This window comes from Rousettus aegyptiacus, unplaced genomic scaffold (assembly GCF_014176215.1).
Source record: "Rousettus aegyptiacus isolate mRouAeg1 unplaced genomic scaffold, mRouAeg1.p scaffold_m13_p_2, whole genome shotgun sequence".
Classification (NCBI taxonomy): Eukaryota; Metazoa; Chordata; class Mammalia; order Chiroptera; family Pteropodidae; genus Rousettus; species Rousettus aegyptiacus.
Window position 1 is genome coordinate 47,869,559 of NW_023416295.1, and position 25,685 is coordinate 47,895,243.

General features: G+C 33.2%; 1 protein-coding gene across 1 annotated transcript in view; it reads right to left on the reverse strand.

The window, feature by feature from the left end:
- Positions 1-25,685, reverse strand: part of DCAF17 (DDB1 and CUL4 associated factor 17) — a 41,891-nt gene that overhangs the window by 13,471 nt on the left and 2,735 nt on the right. The window contains exons 3-9 of the mRNA XM_016123881.2: positions 22,494-22,584; positions 17,079-17,215; positions 16,219-16,297; positions 9,709-9,798; positions 7,499-7,603; positions 7,094-7,199; positions 2,187-2,329 (exon numbers count right to left, since the gene is read on the reverse strand). Of these exons, the coding sequence (XP_015979367.1) occupies positions 2,187-2,329; positions 7,094-7,199; positions 7,499-7,603; positions 9,709-9,798; positions 16,219-16,297; positions 17,079-17,215; positions 22,494-22,584 (751 nt within the window). The remainder of the gene's footprint in view (positions 1-2,186; positions 2,330-7,093; positions 7,200-7,498; positions 7,604-9,708; positions 9,799-16,218; positions 16,298-17,078; positions 17,216-22,493; positions 22,585-25,685) is intronic.

Sequence of the window (25,685 nt, forward strand, 5' to 3'; positions counted from 1 at the left end):
ATAGTATCCAGCCATGAGACTGGAGAAGTAGGCTGGGGCTATGTCACAAGTGCTTTATATGGCATGCTTTTTAAAAAAAGATGAAATTTAACAGTTTATGTATCAGATTAGAGAACGAATTTTAATTTTTCAAGAATTTTTATAAGTATCCTAATAATTTCTAATAGGAATGGTGTCATTATTACATTTTACATATAAGAACATCGATGCAATTAAATCTCGATAGCAACCACTGAGATTCCTGTGTCCATGACGGCAATAGCTTCAGATGCTCCTTTAATATAAAAACATGTACATACCACACATATCTTTCTTTAGGAGACTATTCTATTAAAATATCTATAACATGCAAAAGAAATATCTCTCCTTGTGTTAAATTCTATGCAGCATTATTACCGGCTTCTGTAATTTTTATTATTTGTTAGAACGCTAAATTTTTAAAGCCCAGTTTAATAGAAGCTATGAAACATTTTCTTAATTCTTCAGTTTGGCTGTGTTTATGTACTCTTCTGGCAGGTAATTAGGTAACAGGCATATGCATTATTAAGTTAATGTCATTGCAAGGCAAAATTTTTTCTAGATTTGGCAGTTATTTATAAACATGTTGAAATACAGATTTCACTGAAGGTTATCGTTAGTTATTATAGAAGGAGAGTACTTGACAGGCATGCTTGATATAGATGAGTGAGCACATACACAACAGAATATGTATTATCAGTTCTTAAAAATAATGTGTACTAAATATCTGAAATGTGAACTGTGCAGGGTTTGACTGAAAGGAACAGTTAATGAAAAAGAGATGTGACAGGTCCTAATGGCTGAAGGATGTCCACTGGCTGAGAGGTGAACCATCGAACTGAAAAAGTTGTCTAAGCAGGCAAATGCCTCTACAGAACCATTGTAAAAGAAGACGTCACTGGGCTGGGCAAAATGGGAGCTGCCACATGTGACAGGTAAATGAGAGAAGAGAAGGGAACAGTGCCATTACAATAAGAAAACTATAGGACACTACACATAGTGTTCCCTGGTGGCCACGACATCAAGGGAAATAGATAAATGGACCCAAGATTGTGTTGATCTTCAGTGTGGTAAAAGGTGACCTTTGATTCTAAAAGTCCTTGGTCTAACAGTGACTAACTGAGCCATATCTTGGAAGAGCTAGGTGTGGAGTAAGTTGAGTCTGCCTCAGAAAAAGTAAGCTCATTTGATACATCAAGATGTTCTGGAAATAAACAAAATTAAATGAGCCATACAAAATATGACAGAACCTCCTCCTCTGTGCACTCACTCTTTTGCACTTAATCACTGTACTTAACAGATAGCATCTAATTTATCTACATGTTTGCTTTAAGAGTGCAAGCAACTTGAGGGAAGAAAATGTGTTCCCAGCCATGTGTGGCACACAGCAGGCCCTAAATAATGTTTATTATATGATAAACATGTTTATAAATAACTGCCAAATCTAGAAAAAATTTTGCCTTGCAACGACATTAACTTAATAATGCATATGCCTGTTACCTTCTTACCTGTCAGAAGAGTACATAACCCCAAAACACATATGCAGCCAAACTGAAGAATTAGGAAAATGTTTCATAGCTTCTATTAAACTGGGCTTTAAAAATCTAAATCATTTTAAAAAATGAAGAAAAAGTGAAGACAGTAGAAATTTCTATGTCTTATCATGTACCAATTTTTTTCTATTTTGCCGTAAATAACTTAGGAATATCCTTGCAAATTCCAAGTGTTTCAATGCTTACATTGTGACCATTAGAGTTCTACCTGATTCTGTTCTAGAAAGCAAATAGCAACAAACCATAAAATAGTAAAACCAACACCACATTCTGTCAGCAATTTCAGAGGCAGCCTGAACAGACTCCATCAATGAGTCCCACTATGGAGCTTCAGAGATATTTTGTATGGGATCCGCTGCTGAGAGACTGACTGGTAAGGAAAAAAACTTAAGAAATCTCTGGTATCCTAAGAATTTTCAAATGTTAATGTTTTCAATTCTGGGTAGTATGCACAAGCTTTTGGTATATTCTTTGTACTCTCTGTACTATATATTGTTCACAAATTAATACAAATAAATAAAAAAGTAACTCTTAGGAACATAAACCTATTAGAGAAATAGAGAGAAAAGATTTCTGATACAAATTTATTAAAAGGTCTGATTACTCATGATTTACCAAGGAATTGTCTTTAAGGGCACAAATGTGGAAAACTCCTTTCTGTTTCTTCTTGTTAGGTGTGATGATATAGTGCCAAGGGTGGCCTCCAATCTGAAAGGCATTCTCCAGGGAAGATACCTCAAAGAGCAGTGGTGGTGTATCTATAGAGATAGGCAAAAGGAATTAATTAGCTTTCTCTGTTCTGGTAGCCTGGGAACATTCATTAACTGAATTCAAACTTCCTTTGTATGCATCATCTATGAGTTTCTATTAATGAAAAATTACTATGTTTAAGGAAATAAAATATAACCAGGAAAGAGACTGTGGTAAGAGAAATGTGGTAGGAAACAAATGTTAAGCTGTAAGTCAACTTTCTAGCCACCTTTTTTCAGAGTATGTGTGACCATAGCTGAGTCGAAATAAAATGTGGGTTGAAGAGCTTATGGTGGCAAAAATGACACAGTACACCCAATACAAAAAGCTGCCATTTACTATGCTGTGTAACAAACTCTGGGTTAGAGATTATTTCTAGCTCTAATAACAATCTTAAAAAGTAATTAAGGTCTAATGATTCCTTCAAAGGTGAGGAACACATCTTTCATATTCTAGACTAACAGGTTTTACTTAGTAAACTTCACAGGAACAGTCTTACTTAAGATTTCCAGCGTAGAAGTGATATTAGTCACACTGAATGTAACCACTTAGGATAGGTCTTGTTACAGTGGAAGTTTTATTAAAGCATAGCCAATACTACCATTATTATCATTAGACAAATTAACCTTAAGGTAGTTTGATACATCTAGTCATTGTCCTTGGGAGACTGACATCATAAAAGTAATACAGGTATACCTTATTTTATTGTGCTCTGCTTTATTGTGCTTCACAGATGTTGGGTTTTTTACAAACTCCACTAGCAAAAAGATTACAACTTGCTTTGAGATCCTCACTTTGTTATGGTGGACTGGAAATGAACCTCCATCTCCAAGGTATTCCTGTACCTATTGGTACTTCTTAGTAGTCTTGTTTCATGACAATTTTAGGTAGAACGTAACAGATTTACTCTCAGAAGAAAGCATAAGTGGATGTACAGCTGCTTTAGAAGACCAGAATTCCTTTCGAGCAGCCCCTGTGAAACACCACATGGCCTGTTTGGGCAGGTAGCTAACCAATGACTCCTTTACCTCTTTAACTTGAGAGTTTAATCGTTGGTTTATGAGGCTGCCACTGTCAGCAAAGGGGCTTGTCTTAGGGAGGCCATTTGCTCAAGAGTCATGTTACAAAACATGTGCTTTATTAGGCTTGTTCATAAGGACGATTTACTACTTAGTGCTATACATAGGAAAAAAACAAATACTGAAGAGTTCACAGACTGACAATGTTGAAGAGACATGTATAAACATATCGAATATATTCAAAGTTCTCTTTTCTTAATCTTTTAAGAAAACGGTAATATTCTTAATATGTAAAGAGGTCTTTTTAAATAGTTAAGAAAAATATGAACACCCCATATTTCCCCATTAGCTTCTAAAAATAGCCCCCAAATAGCAGCAGACAGATTGCTCATTACAATTCTGATGAGTCCCTGCTAACCCCAAGTGCCCAAATTTTGATCTATAATACTATTCTCGATTTAAAAAAATGTCCTAAAAGTCTTCAGAGAGTAGCTGATTCCACATTTGTGTGAGGAAATTTTTGGATAGGTATGAACCATTTAGCTGTCACTATAAAGTATATTTACAAGGATGTTAGGATAGTGTTAAAAGAATAAGAGAGCAAGCTACTGGCTAGACTGTAAAAAGAGGCATTAAAAATGAAATAACTATTATTAATTATAATGCTTTCAGTCTGCAAAAGTTCAATGATACTTCAAAAGGGAGTTTTAACATAAAGTGTACAGAATAATTGTTTATAGGATGACTATAATAGGATATAATTTTTCTGTAATTTAAAAATATATGGCATAGTTGCACTTGCCATTTTGTACACATGTGACTGGGATATATATATCTGGGATAAGTTCTTAGAAATGGAACTACTCAAGGTATGTATGCATTCAAAATTTTAATACACACTGAATTGACAAAACTGTCTTCTATAAATGGCCCCAACAGTAAATGAACGTGTTTACACTATACCTTCAACAATCCTGTTATCTTTTTGATAACTGAGAATCTGAAAAGATGTATTTTATGAATATTTTAATTTGTATTTTTCTTAATAGTAACATTGGGATTTGCTTTCCTCTAATGAAAAGCCATTTATACTTCCTTTTCTTTGGAACGATAATCTTTGCTCATTTTTTCTGTTTTGTCACTTTTTCTTATTGATCTGTAAACCTCTTTACATACTGAGGAAATTAGCAGTTTATAGTACATTTTGCAATGCATCCCGTTCGTTGTTTTTGTTGGTTTATGTTGTGTTTTTGTTTGTTTTGCCATGAAGAACTTTTATTTTTATGTAACTAAACTTGTAATCTCTTCTTTTATGGTTCTGGGTTTTGTGCCATACTTAGAAAGGTCTTCTCTACTCTGAAGTAAAAAAGATTCTCCTAAGTTTTCTTATAGAACATCTAAATCTTTGATCCGTCTATCATTTATTTTGATGTAAAGAGTGAGATAAGACTCCAACTTTATTGTTTTCACAAGACCATCTATTAAATAATATAATGGAATAGGTGGAAATTAATATTCGTAATATATTACCATTTAAGAGTGAGTTAGTCTACAGATATATGTAACAATATAAAATTAATTTCAAAAATATACTAAGTGAAAGAAGTGAGACAAAAAAGTACAATTTAAATGAAACTCTAGAAAATGTAAATTTAATCTATAGCAAAATAAAGCAGATCACTGGTTGCCTAAGGCTGTGGTTGGGGAGGACACTGACTGGGAAGGAAACATGGGAACATTCTGGAGTGATGAAAAGATTCTAAATCTTGAATAGTGGTTTCATGGGTATATACATTTGGTTGAACTCAAATTATACAATTAAAATGAGTACATTTAAATGCATATAAATTATACCTTGACAGAGTTGATTTTTTAAAAAGTGAGTTATTAAAGAGTATTTACAGCATGATTCTTTTTTGGTTTTAGACATATAGAAATATCCACATAATAAGATTAGAAAAAAACACACTAAGGTGATAACAGTTAATTAACTCCATACAGGTAGACTGAGTTTTTAAATTTTTCTCTATTTCATTTACCTTTATTTTCTAATATTTCTTTAATAAAAATGAACTGCTTTGTATTAAGAAAAAAGTTAAAGTTCAAATGAGTTTATTTTTTTTTTTTGTACAGACCTTAAAGATCCTAAAAATCAAATCTGGAGAAATAAATAGGATTTCAGTCTCTACAGATTGAAAAAAAAAAAGACTCACACTTTTCAATAAACATGCAACTTTTCTTAGCCACATATCCCAAAATCACTAATTTACACTGTTTTATAATGACAAGTGATTTCATGGATCATGTTTTCAAACATTATTATTTTAAAGTTGAGAAAAGTGAAGCATACAGGGGTTAGGTAATTTGCCTACCCTCACACTACCAGTTAGTAGCCAGGTTTCACTCTTACTACTAGCAGACCAAAATTCTGATCCCAAATCCAGTTATCTTTCTGGAATAGGGACCTACCTAATCCATGTTACAATTCTTCAGGCTCTATGTACTTTGTCTTTATCTCCTGGTTCTTTGTCTTACTCACTTATTCTCTGCATTTCAATAAGAATAATGCTATTATTTTGGAAAATTCTTTTCAAAATAACTAATTTTAGTTTCCATTAGTCACTGTAGTTTTTAAATTCTTAATAGGTTCTTGCTGGTGTATTTGTATTGAATATAGGAAGTACTGCTAGGTTGAACTTCTACAAAACTAATCAGCTGTTTCAACGCATTTAAAAAGTTGAGTAGTGTTTTGAATATCTATTTTGCACTTCTTAGATACCTTAATTGGCTATATTGAATGCTCAGTAGTTTTTATAGTTTGTCATTTATTACTAAGAACATCTCCTAGCAATATTCTATTTCTGTTTTTTTATCTGTTGATGATACAATGCTAAATAATAATGATAGAAAAAAACTGTCTTATTCTGCCTATATTAGAGAACCCTTTGGCTTTTCACCTAAAAATGTGATGTTTTTTAGTTGGAAATAAAAAAAAAAACATCCTCAACATAATAATGAATGACTCTTAATGAATTAAAAATAAAGATGAACAGATATTAGGATCATAAAATAATTTTATGGTGAAATTTACTCATGTGATTTTTATCTCTGTACAAACATTAAATCATCCTTGTATTCCTAAGATGAACTCTCATCAGTTATGGTTTCTTTTAACATATACTGCTTCACTTGAGTCAGTTGATTTCTTTTTTATTAAACTGCTGAATTTGATAAGCTAAATATAGAACGTTTTTATTTTATATTTATAGAATTGTATATAATTTTCTTTTTTGTGCTTTGTCAATCTTTAAGTATATGAGGGGATTCTCTCTGTGTCTAAGCTCTGTGTTCGGATGGAATGGTAATTATATTTTCCTTGGAATATACCTTTCTTAAAAGTGGGTTAAATTTTACAGTTATAAAATATTAAGTGATAAAGGAGCAAAGATGGTACGATTTCCTGCAACTACTTATTTTGCCAATAAGGAAATCAAGATCAGAGAGGTAAAGTGACTTGCCAAAGGTCAATGATCTCTGGCCAAGCAATGCCCAGCATATCCAGGCCTTTAGTTCAATGAATAAGTGCTAGATTTTTGTTAACACCTATTCAATAGCAAGAAATATGCTGTATAGGAGTAAAATGAATTTAGTTTGTGATTAAATTATGAGAAAGACATTTGATAATTACAATTAATAACTATTTATATGACCACTTATTATTTAAGGTGGAAAAATACTATATAGTAGCCATACCTGTGATTTTAATATTACAAGGAATGCCAAAAGGAGCCTCTCCTACAGTTCCAGTAGTCCCACCCCATCTGCATGCACACCCTAAGTCAAGTTTCTGTTGCATGAACTAAAACAAAACAAAACAAAACAAAAATGGTGTCTTTAGCACCTACTTATTTGCTGTCTGGAGATATTAAAAAATAAAATTCACATGTATATGGCAGAGAAAATGTCTCCATTTATTCAAGAGCCTTTCTGTGTATCTCCCCACCCCTCCATTAAAGGTTGTTTTGTCTTTCTGTATTTATACAGTATTGTAGAGTTGAAATTTATGCAAGTACCTTCCTCTAGAAGTACCTCATGAAAAACATACCTTGGTCCAAACCTCAAGTTAATTATAATATGGAGAATTCCAATTTTCTCTACCTGTTCAGTGATGGCTTGGAAGTTATAGAGTCTGACCAGTCCTGAGCTGTACATCACAATCAGTATTCCATGTGATAAGGTAGCATCTGTAACATTCCCGAAAACCTGAGAGGAGAGGTAGATATCACCTAAGACCGGAAAGCCAACCCTCTGAATGTTTATAGTGGTTTATGCACTTGCTTCATATTCAGCCCACCACTACAACACTGCTGTCTAGCATTATAACTTAGTTATAGCTTAGAAACTTGAAACTAAGGTGTTATTAGTGTAAGCAGCAAGCCACTGGAGTCACAAACTAGAGCACTAATGGGAGTATGGCACATACGCCTCAGAATGATACAGCAGTATTCATCTGCTTTACCCATTTTCTTTACAGTTTTGTCAATATCTTTTAATAACAAATCTTATTCCTCATGGATACATACACGAAGAGGCTTACACTGAGTTCATCTAATTCTAAATGAGTATTTACTCTATCATGTATATCCTGCCAGGGACTTATTTTTATGCTAAAATGTTATTTACAAAGACACTTATTTTTTAGCTAATTAGAGGAGGGAAAGACTGTATCTAAGAAAGTAATTCTAATGAAAAATAGCCAACTCCAGAATTTTATCATTACCTTGTTTTTTAAATCGCTAATACTATTTAATTTTTCAGTCATATAAAAACCAAACATGTTAAAGACCAAACACCTACTGAGCCATTTAGCCTAGCTGACCTTGAGTAAGTCTTTGGTTCATTATTTCCTTTCTTTTTTCTCTTATATGCAATATACCCTGTCATGAGTCTCCGTAGAGCTGTGATAAAGAAGTTGATTCTGCGCCTATTTTAATACTTAACAAAAGCCAAAATAGACAAATATTCATAGCCGTGAAAGACCTAGAATAGCTGGGTCTTTCTAAAGTGCTTTCTAAACCTGGCCCCTGCTAGCCTTATTATTCATGGTAAGTGATAAATCTACTTTAATTCCAAGTAACCATAATAAAAACCAAATCCCTCAAATGATAATCTTAGTTAGATAGTGAGAATAGAAACTTATGACTTAGCTAAGTGTTTATGCCTGTTGTAGACTATAATAAGCATACATAATTAATTAATCCGCAAACACAAAGAGAACAATTATATTCATTAGTTGTGTGTTTAGATCATCTTTTAGAAGGTAAATTATGGTTTGCTATGATCTTGACTAGCTAATGCCTTTTTATTCACTGATCCTCCTTTCCTACTTTGAAGGAAGTATTTGTGCAATACAAACACAGTTACAAATAATGAGTGCTATAATAAAGTAGTCCACTCTATTTTAAAATCTGGATTATACTTTGGAGTCAAATCTGGACTAAAATTCTAGCTCCTCCATTTACTTCATACCTGCTTAACTTCCTAGTTGAATACATTATATGTTACAATATTATAAAATACTCAAACTGCCTGGTATAAAACAAACAATAGTAATATTATTCTTTAGTTTTTATGTAGGTTAGTGTATTATGCTTATATAACAGAAACTTTTAAATACACTCATCTTGTTTGGCTAACCGAATATTAGTGAATCCTCAAGATCTGTTCTTTTATAGAGATGCTTGGTTAAAGACTAGTTAAAGAGATCACCAAATAACTATTTACCTAGAATAAGTAACAATTTTTTAAAGTAGTAATTTTTTAAAGGAGACTGCAGATTCTTTTGCTCAAAGGAATTTGTCTTTTCTTTCCCCCTGCATCCCCACCCCACAAATCAAGAAGAATGGCAACAAGAAAATGGAATGAGTTGAAAAATTTACATGTTATAAGGCTTGTTTATATATCATAAAACATGTTTTACATCTATATTTGCAATTAAAATGAGACATTTTATTGCAGCTTTTCACCTTTAATGATCATTTAAACAAGCTTTAGAATATCTCTCTAAAAAGAAATACTTTACTCATTTCATAATTTTATAAAATAGTGGTTTGTTAATGACCACAGGTATTCTACACTATTTACTTGAGAGGCATAAAAACATGCAGAAAGATGAAAGGATGACCAGGCTTTCTTCCCATGTCTAATGTTCTCACACATTTTGATATAAAATAAACTAGGTCAGGAAGCTTTTTACATTCAGGGGAACATCTGGAATCAAAACACCTAATAAGCAAATAACTAAATGATGACATTACATCTTATTGTTAAAAAGTAATGTTGCGATTAAATCAGAAATGAGTTCTTACCTTTTTGCTGATCTCTAGAATCCCTATGAGTGAAAAAGGTAGAACATGGAACACTGCAAGGTACAGCAAAACAGGTTGTTGAATGCCTGCCTATAAGGAAAAACTAAAATTACAGGTTGCTCTCAAGAGTATTTCAGAATATTCTATATTCCAAGAATATTTCATGAGTTGAAAACATCTACCTGTCTTAGCATGCAGTAATGCAGATGTTTTATAAATTGAAAATATCCATCTATCCACATTGCGAAGTTAGCTACACAGGAAGGCTGACATATTCAAAATATGTCAACTAAGTGATGTCAGAAGCATGGTGGAGTAAGAGATGTCCCCAGATCTCTTCCCTTGAAATAATAATAAGCTGAACATCTAAAACTCAACAAACAACACCCAATCCGCACATAAGCACATCAGAGTAAGTGACCTGTGTATAAGAGCTACGACAGGTCAGAACCACAGGAGTAGGGCAGTAGAGTGGGAAGAAAAAAGCAGCTGCCTTGCGCACCCTGGAGTGCCCTGCAAGAGGAGGGAGGGAGGGGAGAAGTTGTGGCCAGTTCCCTCTAACAGCCCTAAGAGAGCTGTGAGCTCCACGCAGCAGAGCCCAGAGATGAGGGCAGAAAGTGGAGTGGGGACTAACTGCAGAGGGGCAACAACTGGGTCTTAGCAGCCATGGTTGTAAAGTGAGAGGCTGAGACATGGAGACAGCAGTAACTCCCACCCACCAACCCAGAGGGCACCCTCCCCCCCATATCCTCCCAGACTGAACACTGCAGAACGCCAGGAGAATTTAAGCAAACGCTACCAAAACTGTCGCTAACACTGACAGGGATTGAGACCAAGAATAGCGGCAGTGATTGAAATTTATAAGAAAAAGCATTATTAAGACTCAAAGCAGGGATCCAAGAGGCCTGGACGCCACCACCTGGAAACCAAAAGAAAAACACCTTAGCAACATATTAAAGAGGACCTCTATATAACAAATCTTCTTTCTGGTTAAAAAAAAAAAAGAAAAAAAAAAAGCAGAATATACTCTGCTATATGCCCAGGCAGAGAATTAGCCATCTAACACCATGAATAACCAAAATGACAAGGCAGCTCAGAAAGCAAGAGAAAAATCTCCAGAAAATAAGTTTAAAGACATAAAAATATGCAACTTAAGTGACAGAAAATTTAGGATTGTACTTCTAAAAAAACTCAGTGAAATTCAATAATTCAGATCAACAATTCCAGGAGTTGAGGGGAAAAAACCTAGATCAGTAGAATCAATTTTTTAGCAAGGAGACTGAAACCCTAAAAAAAAAAAAAAAAAAAAAAAAAAAGAACTCCTGGAGATGAAAAACACACTAAAAGAGATGAAGAATGAAATAGCAAGCTTAAGAAATAGAGTTGACCAAATGGAGGAAAGGATCAGTGATATCAAAGACAGAAATCTAGAAATAATTCAGAAAAAAGGAAAGAGAGACCAAAAAAGAAAAAACAGTGAAAGAAAAATACGAGAACTAGCTGATACCATCAGTAAAGGAAACTTAAGAATAATGGGTGTTCCAGAAGAAGAAAAAGAGAAGGGATCAAAGGGCATTTTCAAACAAATAGTGGATGAGAATTTCCCAAATCTAAGGAATGAGCGGAAACTTCAAATCCAAAAAGCTAAAAGAATACCCAATCATCTCAATGCAAAAAGACCTTCTCCAAGACACATTATATTAAAGTTATCAAAAATTAATGACAAAGAAAGAATTCTCAAGGCAGCCAAGGAAAAGAAGACGGTAACTTCATAAAGGAAAACCCATGAGTCTATCTTTGGAGTTCCCAGCACAAACCTTATAAGGAAGAAAGGAGTGGAACCAAATATTCAAGCTATTAAATGAAAGGAATTACCAGCCAAGAATAATGTATCCAGCAAAACTCTCCTTTAGAGAAGGAGAAATAAAGACCTTTCCAGACATACAAAAGTTTCCACTATAAGGCCTTCATTACAGGAAATACTGAAAGGGGTCAGCCCACGTGAAACAAAATGACAAAAAAAATACATAACTACGACTAGCAGGTAGACAGAAGCAGAGAAGTGCAAAAGAAGATAATAAGATAATTGATAATACAAGATAGATATGAACATTCAGAATACATAGAGGTAATCCGGGACAATAACAACAGAAAAGAGGAGGAATCAAAGATTCAAATTCGCAAAGGAAAATGGAGATAAGGCACATACGGAAGAAAATGGACTACTGTATATATATAAAACTACTTTTTACATATTCGTAATGGTAACCACGGGCCACAGATCCATAACTGAAGTATATAACTTTAAACAAGAAGGACCAGAAGGAAAATCCACAGAACCTGACCAAATTAAAACGAAACGAAACAAAAAAATCCCAACAGACCAGAAACACAAGGACAAGGAAGCAATAGATACACCAAGCTACCAGAAAGAAAAAGATAAAATGGTTATAGGAATGCCTCATATTTCAATAGCCACCATAAATGTAAATGGACTGAACTCAACAATAAAAAGGCAGAGTTGCAGATTGGATCAAAAAATAAAACCCAACCATATGCTGCCTCTGGGAGACACATCTTAGCTCCGAAGATAAACATAGACTCATAATGAAAGAGTAGAAAATGGTAATTCAAGCAAATGGCATTCACAGAAAAGTGGGAGTAGCAGTACTAATATCAAATGAAACAGACTTCAAAATAAGGTAAAGAAAGATACTGAGGGACATTTCATAATGATGAAGGTAATAATACACCAAGAAGACATAACACTTATAAATATCTATGCTCCCAATTAGGGAACCCGAAATACATAAAGTAATTACTAACAGAACTAAAGAAAGAAACAGACCAAAACACTATCATAGTAAGGGGACCTAAATACCCGAATGTTAGATATACACAGATCATCCTAACAGAAAATCAGTAAGGAAAAATCCTTAAATGACACATTAGACCAACTGGACATATCAACATTTACAGAGCTTTTCATCTCAAAATAGCTGCTTATACATTCTTCTCTAGTGCACATGAACATTCTCAAGGATTGACCACATGCTAGGACACAAGCCTAGCCTCAACCAATATAAGAGGACTGAAATCATAACAATCACATTCTTTGATCATAATGCTTTGAAGCTGGAGATCAACTGTAAAAAGAAAGCAGGAAGAACCACAAATACATGGAGATTAAACAACATGATACTGAAGATGACTGGGTCATAGAAAAAAAAAAGATAAAGAGATACAAATGACAATGACAGAACAATACATCGAAACTTCTGGGACACGGTAAAAGCAGTCATAAGAGCAAAGTTCATATCATTAAAGGCCTATCACAAAAAAAAAAAAAAAAAAAAGAACAAGCCCAAATAAACAACCTAACACTTCATCTTTAAAATCTAGAAAAAGAATATAGCCTAAAATCCACATAAGGAAAAAAATAATCAAAATTAGAGCAGAATTAAATGAAATTGAGAATAAGAAGAAAAAAATAAATGTAACAAAGAGCTGTTTCTTCAAGAAGTTTAATAAAATTGACAAACCCCTGGCTAGATTCACTACAGAAAAAAGAGAAATGACACAAATAAACAAAATCAGGAATGAAAGAGGGGAGATAATGACAGATACTACAGAAATATACAGGATCATATAAGAATACTATGAAAAAGTATAAAACACCAAATTTAATAACCTAGAAGAAATGGACAACTTCTTAGAAATATACAACTTTCCTAGATTGAATCAAGAACTGGAAAATCTAAATAGACCGGTCAGTAGTATGGAAATTGAAACAATCATCAAAAATTTACCAAAAAGTAAAAGTCCAGGACCACAGGGTTTCATCAGTGAGTTCTATCAAACATTCAAAACAGATTTAATACCTATTCTCCTCACTCTTCCAAAAAATCGAAGAGGCAATACTTCCCAACTCATTTTATAAAGCCAATATTACTTGATACCAAAATCTGATAAAGATAACACAAAAAAAGAAAACTACAGACCAATATCTCTCATGAACACAAATGCAAAAATCCTAAATAAGACACTAGTGAACTGAATACAGCAACATATTAAAAGGATTATATAATGTGATCAAGTGGGCTTTATCCCAGGGGCACTGGGATGGTTCAACATACCCAAATTGATTAATGAGACACAAAGAATAAGAATCATATGACCATATCCATAGATGCAGAAAACCCTTTGACAAGATACAGCATCTATTTCTACCAAAACATTTAATAAAATCAGCATAGAAGGAAAATACCTTAGCATAATAAAGGCCACATATGACAAACACTCAGTCAACCTTATACTTAACGGTGAAAAACTAAAAACCTTCCTTCTAAGATCAGGAACAAGACAAGGCTGTCAACTATCACCACTATTGTTCAATATAGCATTGGAAGTCTTAGCAAAGAGCAATCAGGCAAGAGAAAGATATAAAAAAACATTCGAATAGGACTTGAAAAAGTCAAACTGTCACTATTTGAGGATGACATGATTCTCTATGTAGTAAACACTAAAGACTCTACAAGAACACTACTAGAAATAATAAGCAAATACAGTAAAATTTCAGGATACAAAATCAAGGTTCGAAAATCCATGGTGATCCTATACTCTAATAATAAAGTGTCAGAAAAAGAAATGGAAAAACAATTCCTTTCGCAATTGCAAGATAAAGAATAAAATACCTAGGCAAAACCTAATGAAATATATGAAAGACCTAAATATTGAAAACTATAAGACTCTATTAAAAGAAATTGAAGAAGACACAAAGAAACGAAAAGATACTCCGTGTTCTTAGACTGGAAGAATCAACATAGTTAAAATGAGTTTATTACCTAAAACATTATACAGTTTTAGTGCAATCCCCATCAAAATCCCATCAGCATTTTTTTAAAGAAATAGAACAAAAAAATCATCAGATTTATATGGAAGCACAAAAGACCCCGAATTGCCAAAGCCATCTTGAGAAAAAAACAATGCGGCGGGAGGCATCACTCTGCCCAACTTCAAATTATACTACAAAGCAACAATAATCCCATAATCAAAATGGCATGGTATTGGCAGAAAAAAAGACACACAGACCAGTGGAACAGAATCGAGAATACAGAAGAAAACCCATATTTATATGGGCAAATAATTTTCAACAAAAAAGCCAAAAGCATACAATGGAGAAAGGAAAGCCTCTTCAATAAATGGTGCAGAGAAAACTGGAAAGCCACCTGCAAAAGAATGAAACTAGACTGTTGTCTATCACCACACACCAAAATTAGCTCAAAATAGATTAAGGACCTGAATATAAGACCTGAAACAATAAAATGCATAGAAGAAAACATAGGAATGAAACTCAAGGACTTTGGACTTAAAGAGGATTTTATGAATTTGACCTCAAAGGCAAGGGAAGTAAAAGCAAAAATAAACGAATGGGACTATATCAAACTAAAAAGCTACTGGCCAGCAAATGAAACTGTCAACCATCCAAATGGGAAAATATATTTGCAAGCAATGCCTCTGAAAAGGGCCTAATATCCAAATATACAAAGAGCTCGTACGACTCAATAACAAAAAAAAACAAATGATTCAGTCAAAAGATGGACAGATGACTTGAAAACCACATGATATCACTTATATGTGTATGTGAGATATAGATCTAAAAGCAACAAACAACCACGACAAACAAACAGAGACTCATGGATATGGACAGTAGTCTAGTGATCACCACAGGGTAGGGGGAGAGGAAGGAGGCAGATGGGGTAAAAGAGGTCAAACACATGACGGCAGAAAGAAATTTAGCTATGGGGGTGAACACACAATGTGATACACATATTACTTACTGTTAAACTATACACTTGAAACTTATTACATTTCGTTAACCAATGCCACCATTAAAAAAACACTTGTATACTAAACAGTCTTTCAGATGCACACATGCACACAGAAAAATTTATAAAAGTAAACATAACATTAAACATTGCCTAGCAACAAATTATATTTTATATACCGTACAACAAAACCATGTTTTACATACTGTATAACAAAATATAGCTTATGTAATATATTACTATGTAATATAAATTATATGACTTATATTAATATATTTTAGTATATTATTAAAAATTTATATGTAAATTGGAATTCTTCAATAATCTAACTGAAAGATATAGTTATCATGGTCATATCATCTGAATGCAGTGTTATACTGACATATCTATATAAAATGAGAAAAAATATGTATTGACAACAAAAGCTTGAGTGATTTCTCTGCTTGAAGAAGATCAGTACTTTATTTTGAAGACGGTCCAGTCAATTTCTTTCCATGATGGAATGTAAAATAATCTGTTGTACTACCACAGAGTGGTTTGAAGGGAATTTCTTAAATTTTGATAAACAACTTTTATAGCATGCTTCAGAAAGCAAATATCATTAGTTCTTTCATGTCGAATCTGCAAACAAATCCCTATGGAAATAAATTCCTTATTTTACTGACTATTTAAAGATATTTACCTGCCGGGCCAATGCTGAACTTTTGTTTTGAGCTGACTTGACTACAATGACTTCTTGAGGAGTGTCCCAGCTCAAATATCTTTTAAAAGAATAAGAAGAAGTTTATTCATTTGGGTCAGTTACCTTATACTTAAAATCAAAATATAATAGCTATTTTATAAATATAATTTTTTAGTTAAATTATAAAAGCAAAGTAATTTATTTTAAAGATAACTAAAAACAAATAAATGGATGAATAAATAAAAATAAATAAATAAAGAATTACCTCCAGGTGCTTATATGAATATATTCCTATAAAATACATAATTTTAATCCTTCTAGAATTTCAATTAATAAAAATTGTTTGACATAACAGTATTCAAAACGTAGAAAACAAAATACTCATTCCTGCTTTAAAATGAAAGTTTAAAAAAGCATTAAAAATGTTACTTTCACATTTTGAATGCACATATTCACTCCAGAAGTTTACATCCTATTTATAAAACTAATAACAATTAAAGATCGTACTAGGCAGGTAATTTAACTGAAACAGACTAGCTTTTAGGAAAATCTACCATACAATACATCCTACATATAAAATACTATTTGTAGAAGGGAAACTCAGAAAATTTTTATTTGCCAGCTACTATAGTTTAGTTACTTATGAGGGCTACAAAGGAAATTATAAGGGGTCTCTATCCTCAGATCTTCAAATGTAGTCATGAGGGGAGAAAAAGAGAATAGGTTTATAAATCAAGATCCAGATATATAACGGAAAACGAAACAAAACAAAATTAACCAAAGACAGCTTGAAATGAATGTCCTGAGCTACGAGTCTCAAATTCCTATAATAAAACTTTAAATAAAGTCACACGTAATACCTGAATTTGCAATACGAAGCAAGATATATTTTCTCAAGGACTTTTCCCGTAGTTGCTGATATACGAAGTAGCCAGTTATGAGCAGTCAATGCTATGAGTGAGGATTTATAATCTGATGGATTGGGTAGCACTTCCCCCTAGAAGAATGAGATGTAAAAATAAACTACTTGGTCATGAACAATCTGCAGTACTCGACGTCCAAAGAAAACAGCTAAATACTTAAATAATCAAATCAGCATACCAAGGAAGAAATAGAAAAAGCGCAAATGCACAAATAAAAAATTAAGACAAGACTATAGATAATTATTTTCATCGTTAACTTACTGAGTTTATTTATATAAAGCACTTAAATGGTACCCAAAAATAACTTATTATTACCTATTATTATTTATTATTAAGTATTCAACAAATGTTAGCCAATCATCATAATAGGAGTATTACTAATGATGCTATGATAAAATAACAATTTCTTAAAACCACGTAGAACAGCACAGCAATTAAGAATCACCTGCTAAAATAGACATTTCTATATTCTAAGATTGTTTTACTTTTGATAGAAGTCAAATGACAAAAAGGCAAATCATCCCATATTCACTGTGGCTCTACTCTAAAATCCAGAATCCAGAATCCAAGCAGCCAGAGAAGAACTGAAGATGGACCTGGTTTTTAAGATGACCTATGTTACCAATGAATTACCACCCCAAAAAAGGGAGAGGAGAGCTGTCTGGTCATTATCTGTCACTGAAGAGCTACCACAAGGTGGAAGTCTAAGGCAAGAAGTTTTGAAAGGAAAGTTAAGGATAGGAAAGTTGAAATTAATCTAGTATTTCTAGTATTTGTTTAGGCTGTAAGGGAACAGAAAAAAAAACAGACATAGTTATTTTAATATATGCTCCTGAAGATTAGTCTTCCCTTTCAAATGTCAGGGGAAAAAATGAAGGTTTGGTGGGGGTTCTTTTGGGGGGGATTGTGGTTTTTTTTTGTTTATTGGGGTAACATTGGTTAATACAATTATATAATTTTCAGGTGTACATTATCATTTGACATCTGTATATTCTATCATGTGTTTACCACCCAAAGTCCAGTTTCCTTCTGCTACCATATATTTCATCCCCTTTACCCACTTCACCCTCTCCCTATTCCCCTATATTTGATCCCCTTTATCCTGTCTACCTTCCCCCTCCTCCTCTACACCCTCTGGTGACCACTAGTCTATTGTCCATGTCCATGAGTCTGTTTGTCCTGTTCATTTGTTGCTTTTAGGTTTATATCCCACATATAAGTGATACCAGTGATTTTCAACTTTTTCTGTCTGGCTTATTTTGCTTAGCATGATTATCTCGAGTTCCATCCATGTTGTCGCAAATAGCAGTATTTCATCTCTTCTTATGGCTAATATTCCATTGTATATATGTACCACAGCTTCTTTAGCCAATCATCTATCATAGGACACTTCGATGGCTTCCATGTCCTGGCCACTGTGAATAATCCTGCTATGAACACTGGTGTGCAAATATCTTTTTGGATATGGGTTTTCAAGTCTTTGTGGTAAATACCCAGTAGAGGAATTGCTGGATCATATGGTAGATCAATTCTTAGCTTTTTGAGGAACCTCCATACTGTTTTCCATAGTGGCTGTACCAATTCGCAGTTCCACCAGCAGTGTATGAGGGTTCCTATTTCTCCACATCCTCTCCAGCATGTTATTACATGTCCTGCTGATTATAGCTATTCTAATAGGTGTGAGTTGGTATCTCATTGTGGTTTTGTTTTGCATTTCCCTGACAGCTAGTGATGTTGAGCATCTTTTCATATATTTGTGGGCCATTTGTATGTCCTCTAGGGAGAAGTGCCTGTTCAAGTCATCTGTCCATTTTTTGACTGAATCATTTGGTTTTTTTTGTTATTGAGTCGTATGAGCTCTTTGTATATTTGGATATTAGGCCCTTTTCAGAGGCATTGCTTGCAAATATATTTTCCCATTTGGATGGTTGACAGTTTCATTTGCTGGCCAGTAGCTTTTTAGTTTGATATAGTCCCATTCACTTATTTTTGCTTTTACTTCCCTTGCCTTTGAGGTCAAATTCATAAAATCCTCTTTAAGTCCAAAGTCCTTGAGTTTCATTCCTATGTTTTCTTCTATGCATTTTATTGTTTCAGGTCTTATATTCAGGTCCTTAATCTATTTTGAGCTAATTTTGGTGTGTGGTGATAGACAACAGTCTAGTTTCATTCTTTTGCAGGTGGCTTTCCAGTTTTCTCTGCACCATTTATTGAAGAGGCTTTCCTTTCTCCATTGTATGCTTTTGGCTTTTTTGTTGAAAATTATTTGCCCATATAAATATGGGTTTACTTCTGTATTCTCGATTCTGTTCCACTGGTCTGTGTGTCTTTTTTTTCTGCCAATACCATGCCATTTTGATTATGATTACTGTTGCTTTGTAGTATAATTTGAAGTTGGGCAGAGTGATGCCTCCCGCCGCATTGTTTTTTCTCAAGATGGCTTTGGCAATTCGGGGTCTTTTGTGCTTCCATATAAATCTGATGATTTTTTTGTTCTATTTCTTTAAAAAATGCTGATGGGATTTTGATGGGGATTGCACTAAATCTGTATAATGTTTTAGGTAATAAACTCATTTTAACTATGTTGATTCTTCCAGTCTAAGAACACGGAGTATCTTTTCATTTCTTTGTGTCTTCTTCAATTTCTTTTAATAGAGTCTTATAGTTTTCAATATTTAGGTCTTTCATATATTTCATTAGGTTTTGCCCAGGTATTTTATTCTTTTTTAATGCAATTGCAAAAGGAATTATTTTTTCCACTTCTTTTTTCTGACACTTTGTTATGAGTATAGGAACACTATGGATTTTTGAACGTTGATTTTTGTATCCGAAAACTTCACTGTATTTGCTTATTGTTTCTAGTAGTGTTCTTGTGGAGTCTTCAGGGTTTTCTGTATAGAGAATTATGTCATCCTCAAATAGCGACAGTTTGACTTATTTCTTATTTGGATGCCTTTTACTTCTTTCTCTTGTCTGATTACACTTGCTAGGACCTTCAATGTTATATTGAATAACAGGGGTGATAGTGGACAGCCTTGCCTTGTTCCTGATTTTAGAGAGAAGGTTTTTAGTTTTTCACCATTAAGTACAATGTTGGCTGAGGGTTTGTCATAGATGGCCTTTATTATGTTAAGGTATTTTCTTTCTATACTGATTTTGTTAAGTGTTTTGATCATAAATGGATGTTTTATGTTGTTGAAGGCTTTTTTTGCATCTATTGATATGATCACATGATTCTTATTTGTTAATCTGTTTATATGGTGTTATCACATTAATTTGGGTATGTTAAACCACCCCTGTGCCCCTGGGATGAAGTCCACTTGATCGTGGTATATAATCCTTTTAATATGTTGCTGTATTTGGTTCACTAGTATCTTATTTAGGATTTTTGCATCTTTGTTCATGAGAGATACTGGTCCATAGTTTTCTTTTTTTGTGTTATCTTTACCAGGTTCTGGTATCAAGGTAACATTAGCCTTATAAAATGAGTTAGGAAGTATTACCTCCTCTTTGATTTTTTGGAAGAGTTTGAGGAGAACAGGTATTAAATCTTCTTTGAATGTTTGGTAGAATTCACTGGTGAAGCTTCTTCTAGGTTATCAAATTTGGTGTAATATACTTTTTCATATATTCTTGTATAATCCTTTGTATTTCTGCAGTGTCTGTCGTAATTTCCCCTCTTCCATCCCTGATTTTGTTTATCTGTTTCTTTTCTCTTTTTTCTTTGGTGAGTCTAGCCAGGGGTTTATCAATTTTATTTTTAAGTTCAATAACTACTAGAAGTCTCACAGTAAATTTACAGGCAATGGTGTAAACTGTTTATTCTACGTGTTTCATATAATTATATCATGGAGATTTAAAAATTTTTTACATGTTCTATTTATATCTTGCTTATTAAAAAAAAAAGTGAAAGAGCATATATAATAGGTTTGAACTATTTTCCTAAATCAAAAGTTATAGTGCTATTGTCTCAGAAAAGAAGGGTGACAATTTAAACATAGTTTCACAAAAGTATGTTAAAAATAATGCAATATGCTTCCTAGTTTTTCTTAGTGGGAAATCTTGGTTCACTTCAAGTGAGAACAAAATGTTTAAAAGGAACTAAGACCAGAAATTAGGTTATTAAAAACTTTATTTTTACAGGATTGCTCTAAATTTTTGGTGCTTTGTACTACTGTTTTCTAAACCTTTCTCCATTAAGAAATCTGTCATCATTCTCCCAGCACCAATGAAAATGGATTAAAAGGCTTTAGATTTGGGGGGTACAGTAGTTATTTCTAGCTTTCAATGAGGAATTGGGGGGGAGGAACAGAGACTTAAAAACTTTCTGATTTTTAGAAAGGAACCTTCTAAGAACAGAGAATAAGTCCAGGAAAAAGAAAACAGTAGTTCCAGAAAAGTACTATTTTATGTAAAAACAAGTTTGCTTGTTTACTTTAATCATTTTAATAGTCAATTCGATATAAGTTCTTCTTATCCTTTAAACATTATTCATGGTCACATGTTGTGAGTTCTAATATTTTTCCTAAAGAATGATCGCCCAAAATCCAAGATCTGATTAATTTGTTGCACTATTTTCTAAGTGGATTTCTTAGAACACTGATACCACAAGAGACCAATATTTAGAAAAATACCTCAAAAAAGGAAGTTCTATTATCAAGAGTTTAGGAAAATGATTTGACAATCACTATGCACGTTAATATTATTGTATTATTAGTATTAAACATTCTGAGAAGTAATTCTATAAATTTGTTTAACCTTTCAAACTCAGAATATCTCAAACTTATTTGTCTATAACCCAATTCCTCCCAACTCCTTTAGCAACTATAAGGTAATAATATCTTATGAAAACTATATACCATGGCAATGCTAATTTGCTGGAATGAGCTAAACTTATTTTTTTTTTTATTTTTATCTTATTATTTTCCTAACAAGGTTTGTGGAGGAAACTCATAAGAATTCACGTTCCTAGAGCCGTGTAACATAAATGTTGCCCATAACATGTAATGTAATAAAATAAATATTTTGTTTCAGTATATTTAGAATGTTTTCTTAAACACTAAGACTAACTATAAATGAATTTATATTGCTCATAGAATTTTTAATCAGTTCATAACTTTTTTCAGTTTTCAAGATTTACAAATGGTATCAAATTTTAAAAATATATTCATTAACATATTTTTAAATATATATTATTTCTAAAGAAAAATGATATTCAAAAGGTAAACTCTCATCTTGATTCAAGATTAAGGACTCGCTATATTGAAATTTATTCCTTTATACAAGAGGGCAACAGTAATCAGTTCTAGGCTAAAAGTGCTTTAGAAACAAATGCCTAAAGACAAATCTTACCACTGGGCATTCCCATAATAAAGCGTCTTCTATTTTTTCTGATTTGGAACATTTTGGCATTTCATAAAGTTTTCTTGGCTCTGATGCAACACTGGGAAAAAAGAAAAATAAATGATTATTTGTCTTGATAAGTGAGACAGTGTTTACTCACTTTGTCAGTGACTGTTTTCTAGTACGAGATTTAGAATACCAAAATACGGTTTGCTACTTTGCTTTCCTCTTCTTAACTACATGTTAACATTTTTTCCTGACAATAAAATAATACATATTCATAGAAAAAAATATGAGAGATATAGTTAAGTTAAAATAAAGGATAAAACTATGAAAAATAATCATAACTAACATATTGGTTCATTTCCATTATTATAAATAACCATTGTTATAATACTACCAAAAATAACCATTATTAACATTTTGGTTCATTCCCCTCTTTTTTTTTTTTTATATATACATATGTCTATCTGCAGATTATTTTCCAAAACAGGATCATTACTGAATTCTTTCTTTACCCTTGAATATTTACTATGAATAAAATTCTATTAACATTCATATTTGTTACAAAATTTTAATATAAAAATATTAATATGAAATTTTAATATGAAAATAATTAATATTGAATACTACATTTTTGAAGTGAAAAACAGCCTCTTACCTTTAATTAATACTTCTCTGATTACTACTGAGATGTGATCACAGATGTTCACATTCTTTTAACTGATGAACTTTAAAATTAAACTATTTAGAAACAATTTTCAGTTAACAATTTTATTCACTTTTGATATTCTCTCACTGATTCAAAGGTTTAAATTAAAAAGAATTTCACAGGAATGAAAGCAACCTCATATGTGACTCTAACCTCTGGGGAAAACACCCCTGAATGGCATATTAAAGAACTCCATTACTCTTTAGCATTTAATCAGCAATCAATGCCACTTACTCTATTTTTCAATTAAAGCAGATACCTCTGAATTGGAAAAGTTATGAAATGGATATTAAATGATACCAAAGAATTATTGCTAATTTTGCTAGGTATGATGACATGATCATATAAGAAAATGTCCAGATTTCCACTTCCAGCAGGACAGCGTGAGGAGCTCTGTGGGCATGTTCCCCAGGAAAAGTGGTAGAAATTACAAAAAGACAACTATTTTGATGTCCCTGGAAATGGTCCTGGGAGCTCATAGCAAATGAAGAAACGTTTATTCAAGAAAATCTACTAGAGTTCAGAAAGAATAGTGAGTCTGTGGTGTTTGAACTAGAAAGAATTTGCTCCCTCCCCACCATTCTCAGCTCAGCAAGATGAAAATTCCATTCAGGTTGGTACAGCCAAGAGCACAGGGTTTCCTCTACCACAGCTCCTAGAGGACTACCTTCCTGAGGGGCAGGGTAACAGCATTTATCATCTAGCCCTCCGCTGCGTGTTGCTGAATCCTCGGTGAGTGCAGTCAAGAGATGGGGCTCCCTTCTTCCAGGTAGCCCCTACCCATGGGATAGGGACTCTACCTCATGTGCAGTATGCCTAAGAATACTGGAACCTGGACTGCCCTTATCCCATCTCATAAAGCAGTGGTTCCACTCTGAGAGAGGAAAGAAGACCTGAGGTTAATGCCTACAGCAACCCCAAGTAGGGTAGTCACTTAGAGAAAAGCATATCATCTATATCTACCACCATAAGCTTCAGAGCCTTGGCTTAAAGATTCTACCTGGGGGGAAAAGTAGGCCATGAAGCAGATAGCCCCTAGTCTCTTCCCATAGGAACTGACTTTATTTGCAACAGAGTATGGAGAAGTTCTAGCCTAAAAGCACTCTCAAAGCTAGTGGAGATTGTGATAAAAGACAAAAGAGAAGAGAATGGTAGATTCACTGGCCATACAGGCTAAACTGTAGGTTGGCTAATTTGCCAGAAAGAACCAGAGAAAAAATGCTAGGAGAAGCCCTCCCGATGTCAGAATAAATTTTAAACACTATCTAAAAACTATCTTCTCTATCTTATGGTCCAAATTGTAGAGCTTAAAAGTCATTGCTCCTGTCCCGCAATAAGAAAAAAAGGTGAACATGCTGAAAATCAACAACTTTTACTGGATCTATGAAAGAACTGAGGTCACAGGGCAACTACAGCCCCCAAAACTGGAGAGAGAGGTGGATACCAAGAATCACAGTTTACTAGGAACAAAATCCAGAAGAAAGTCACTGGAATCACTACTGGTGAGACAAAAACAAGGACACTAAAGGAAATTTTAGACTCTGACACCTAAAACTACAGCAAACAACAAACACAGCCTAACTCCTAGCCAGATAAACATAAAACCTCACTCTAAAGATCTATTTGCCACAACTCCTTCTACCCTATATACCACATACAACTTTCAAAAAAAAAAAAATTACAAGACATGCTAAAATACAAAGTTTGCAGAATAAAGCAAGTATCAGAACTAGATTCAGATATGGTAGAGGTTTTGGAATTATCAGATTGGGAACTTAGAATAAGATTTAATATGCTAAAAACTCTAATTGAAAAAGTGGCAACACGCAAGAACAGACAGGTAATCAAGCAAAGATTAAAAAAAAACATGAGAAAAAAACAAAAGGAAATGTCAGAAATCAAAAGCACCTTAATACAAATGAAGAATATCTTTGATGGGCTCATCAACAGACTAGACACAGCCAAGGAAAGAACCAGTGAGCTAGAAGATATGTCAATAGGAACTTTCCAAACTAGAAGAGTGAAAAAAGCAGAACCGAATCGTCAAGAACTGTGGGACAACTAGAAAAAAATGTAATGCGCACATGATAGAAATATCAGAAGAAAAAGAGAACAAAAGAAATATTTGAAATAATGGCTGAGAATTTTCCAAAATTAGTGTCAGATACCAAATCACAAATTCAGGAAGCTTACAGAACACTAAGAATAATAAATACCAAAAAACCTACACTTAGGCATATCATATTCTAACTACAGGTAATAAAAAACAAAGAACATCTTGAAAGAAGCCAGAGGGTAGAAAGCACCTTACTTATGGTGGAATAGGTTAAGAAGTACATTGGACTTCTCTTTAGAAACCATGAAAGCACACAGAAAGTGGAGAGAAATATTTAAAGTAATAAAACAAAAACCCTACCAACCTAGACTTCTGTATCCCAAGAAATTCTCTTTGAAAAGTTGAAAAGTAAGACTTTCTCAGACAAACAAAA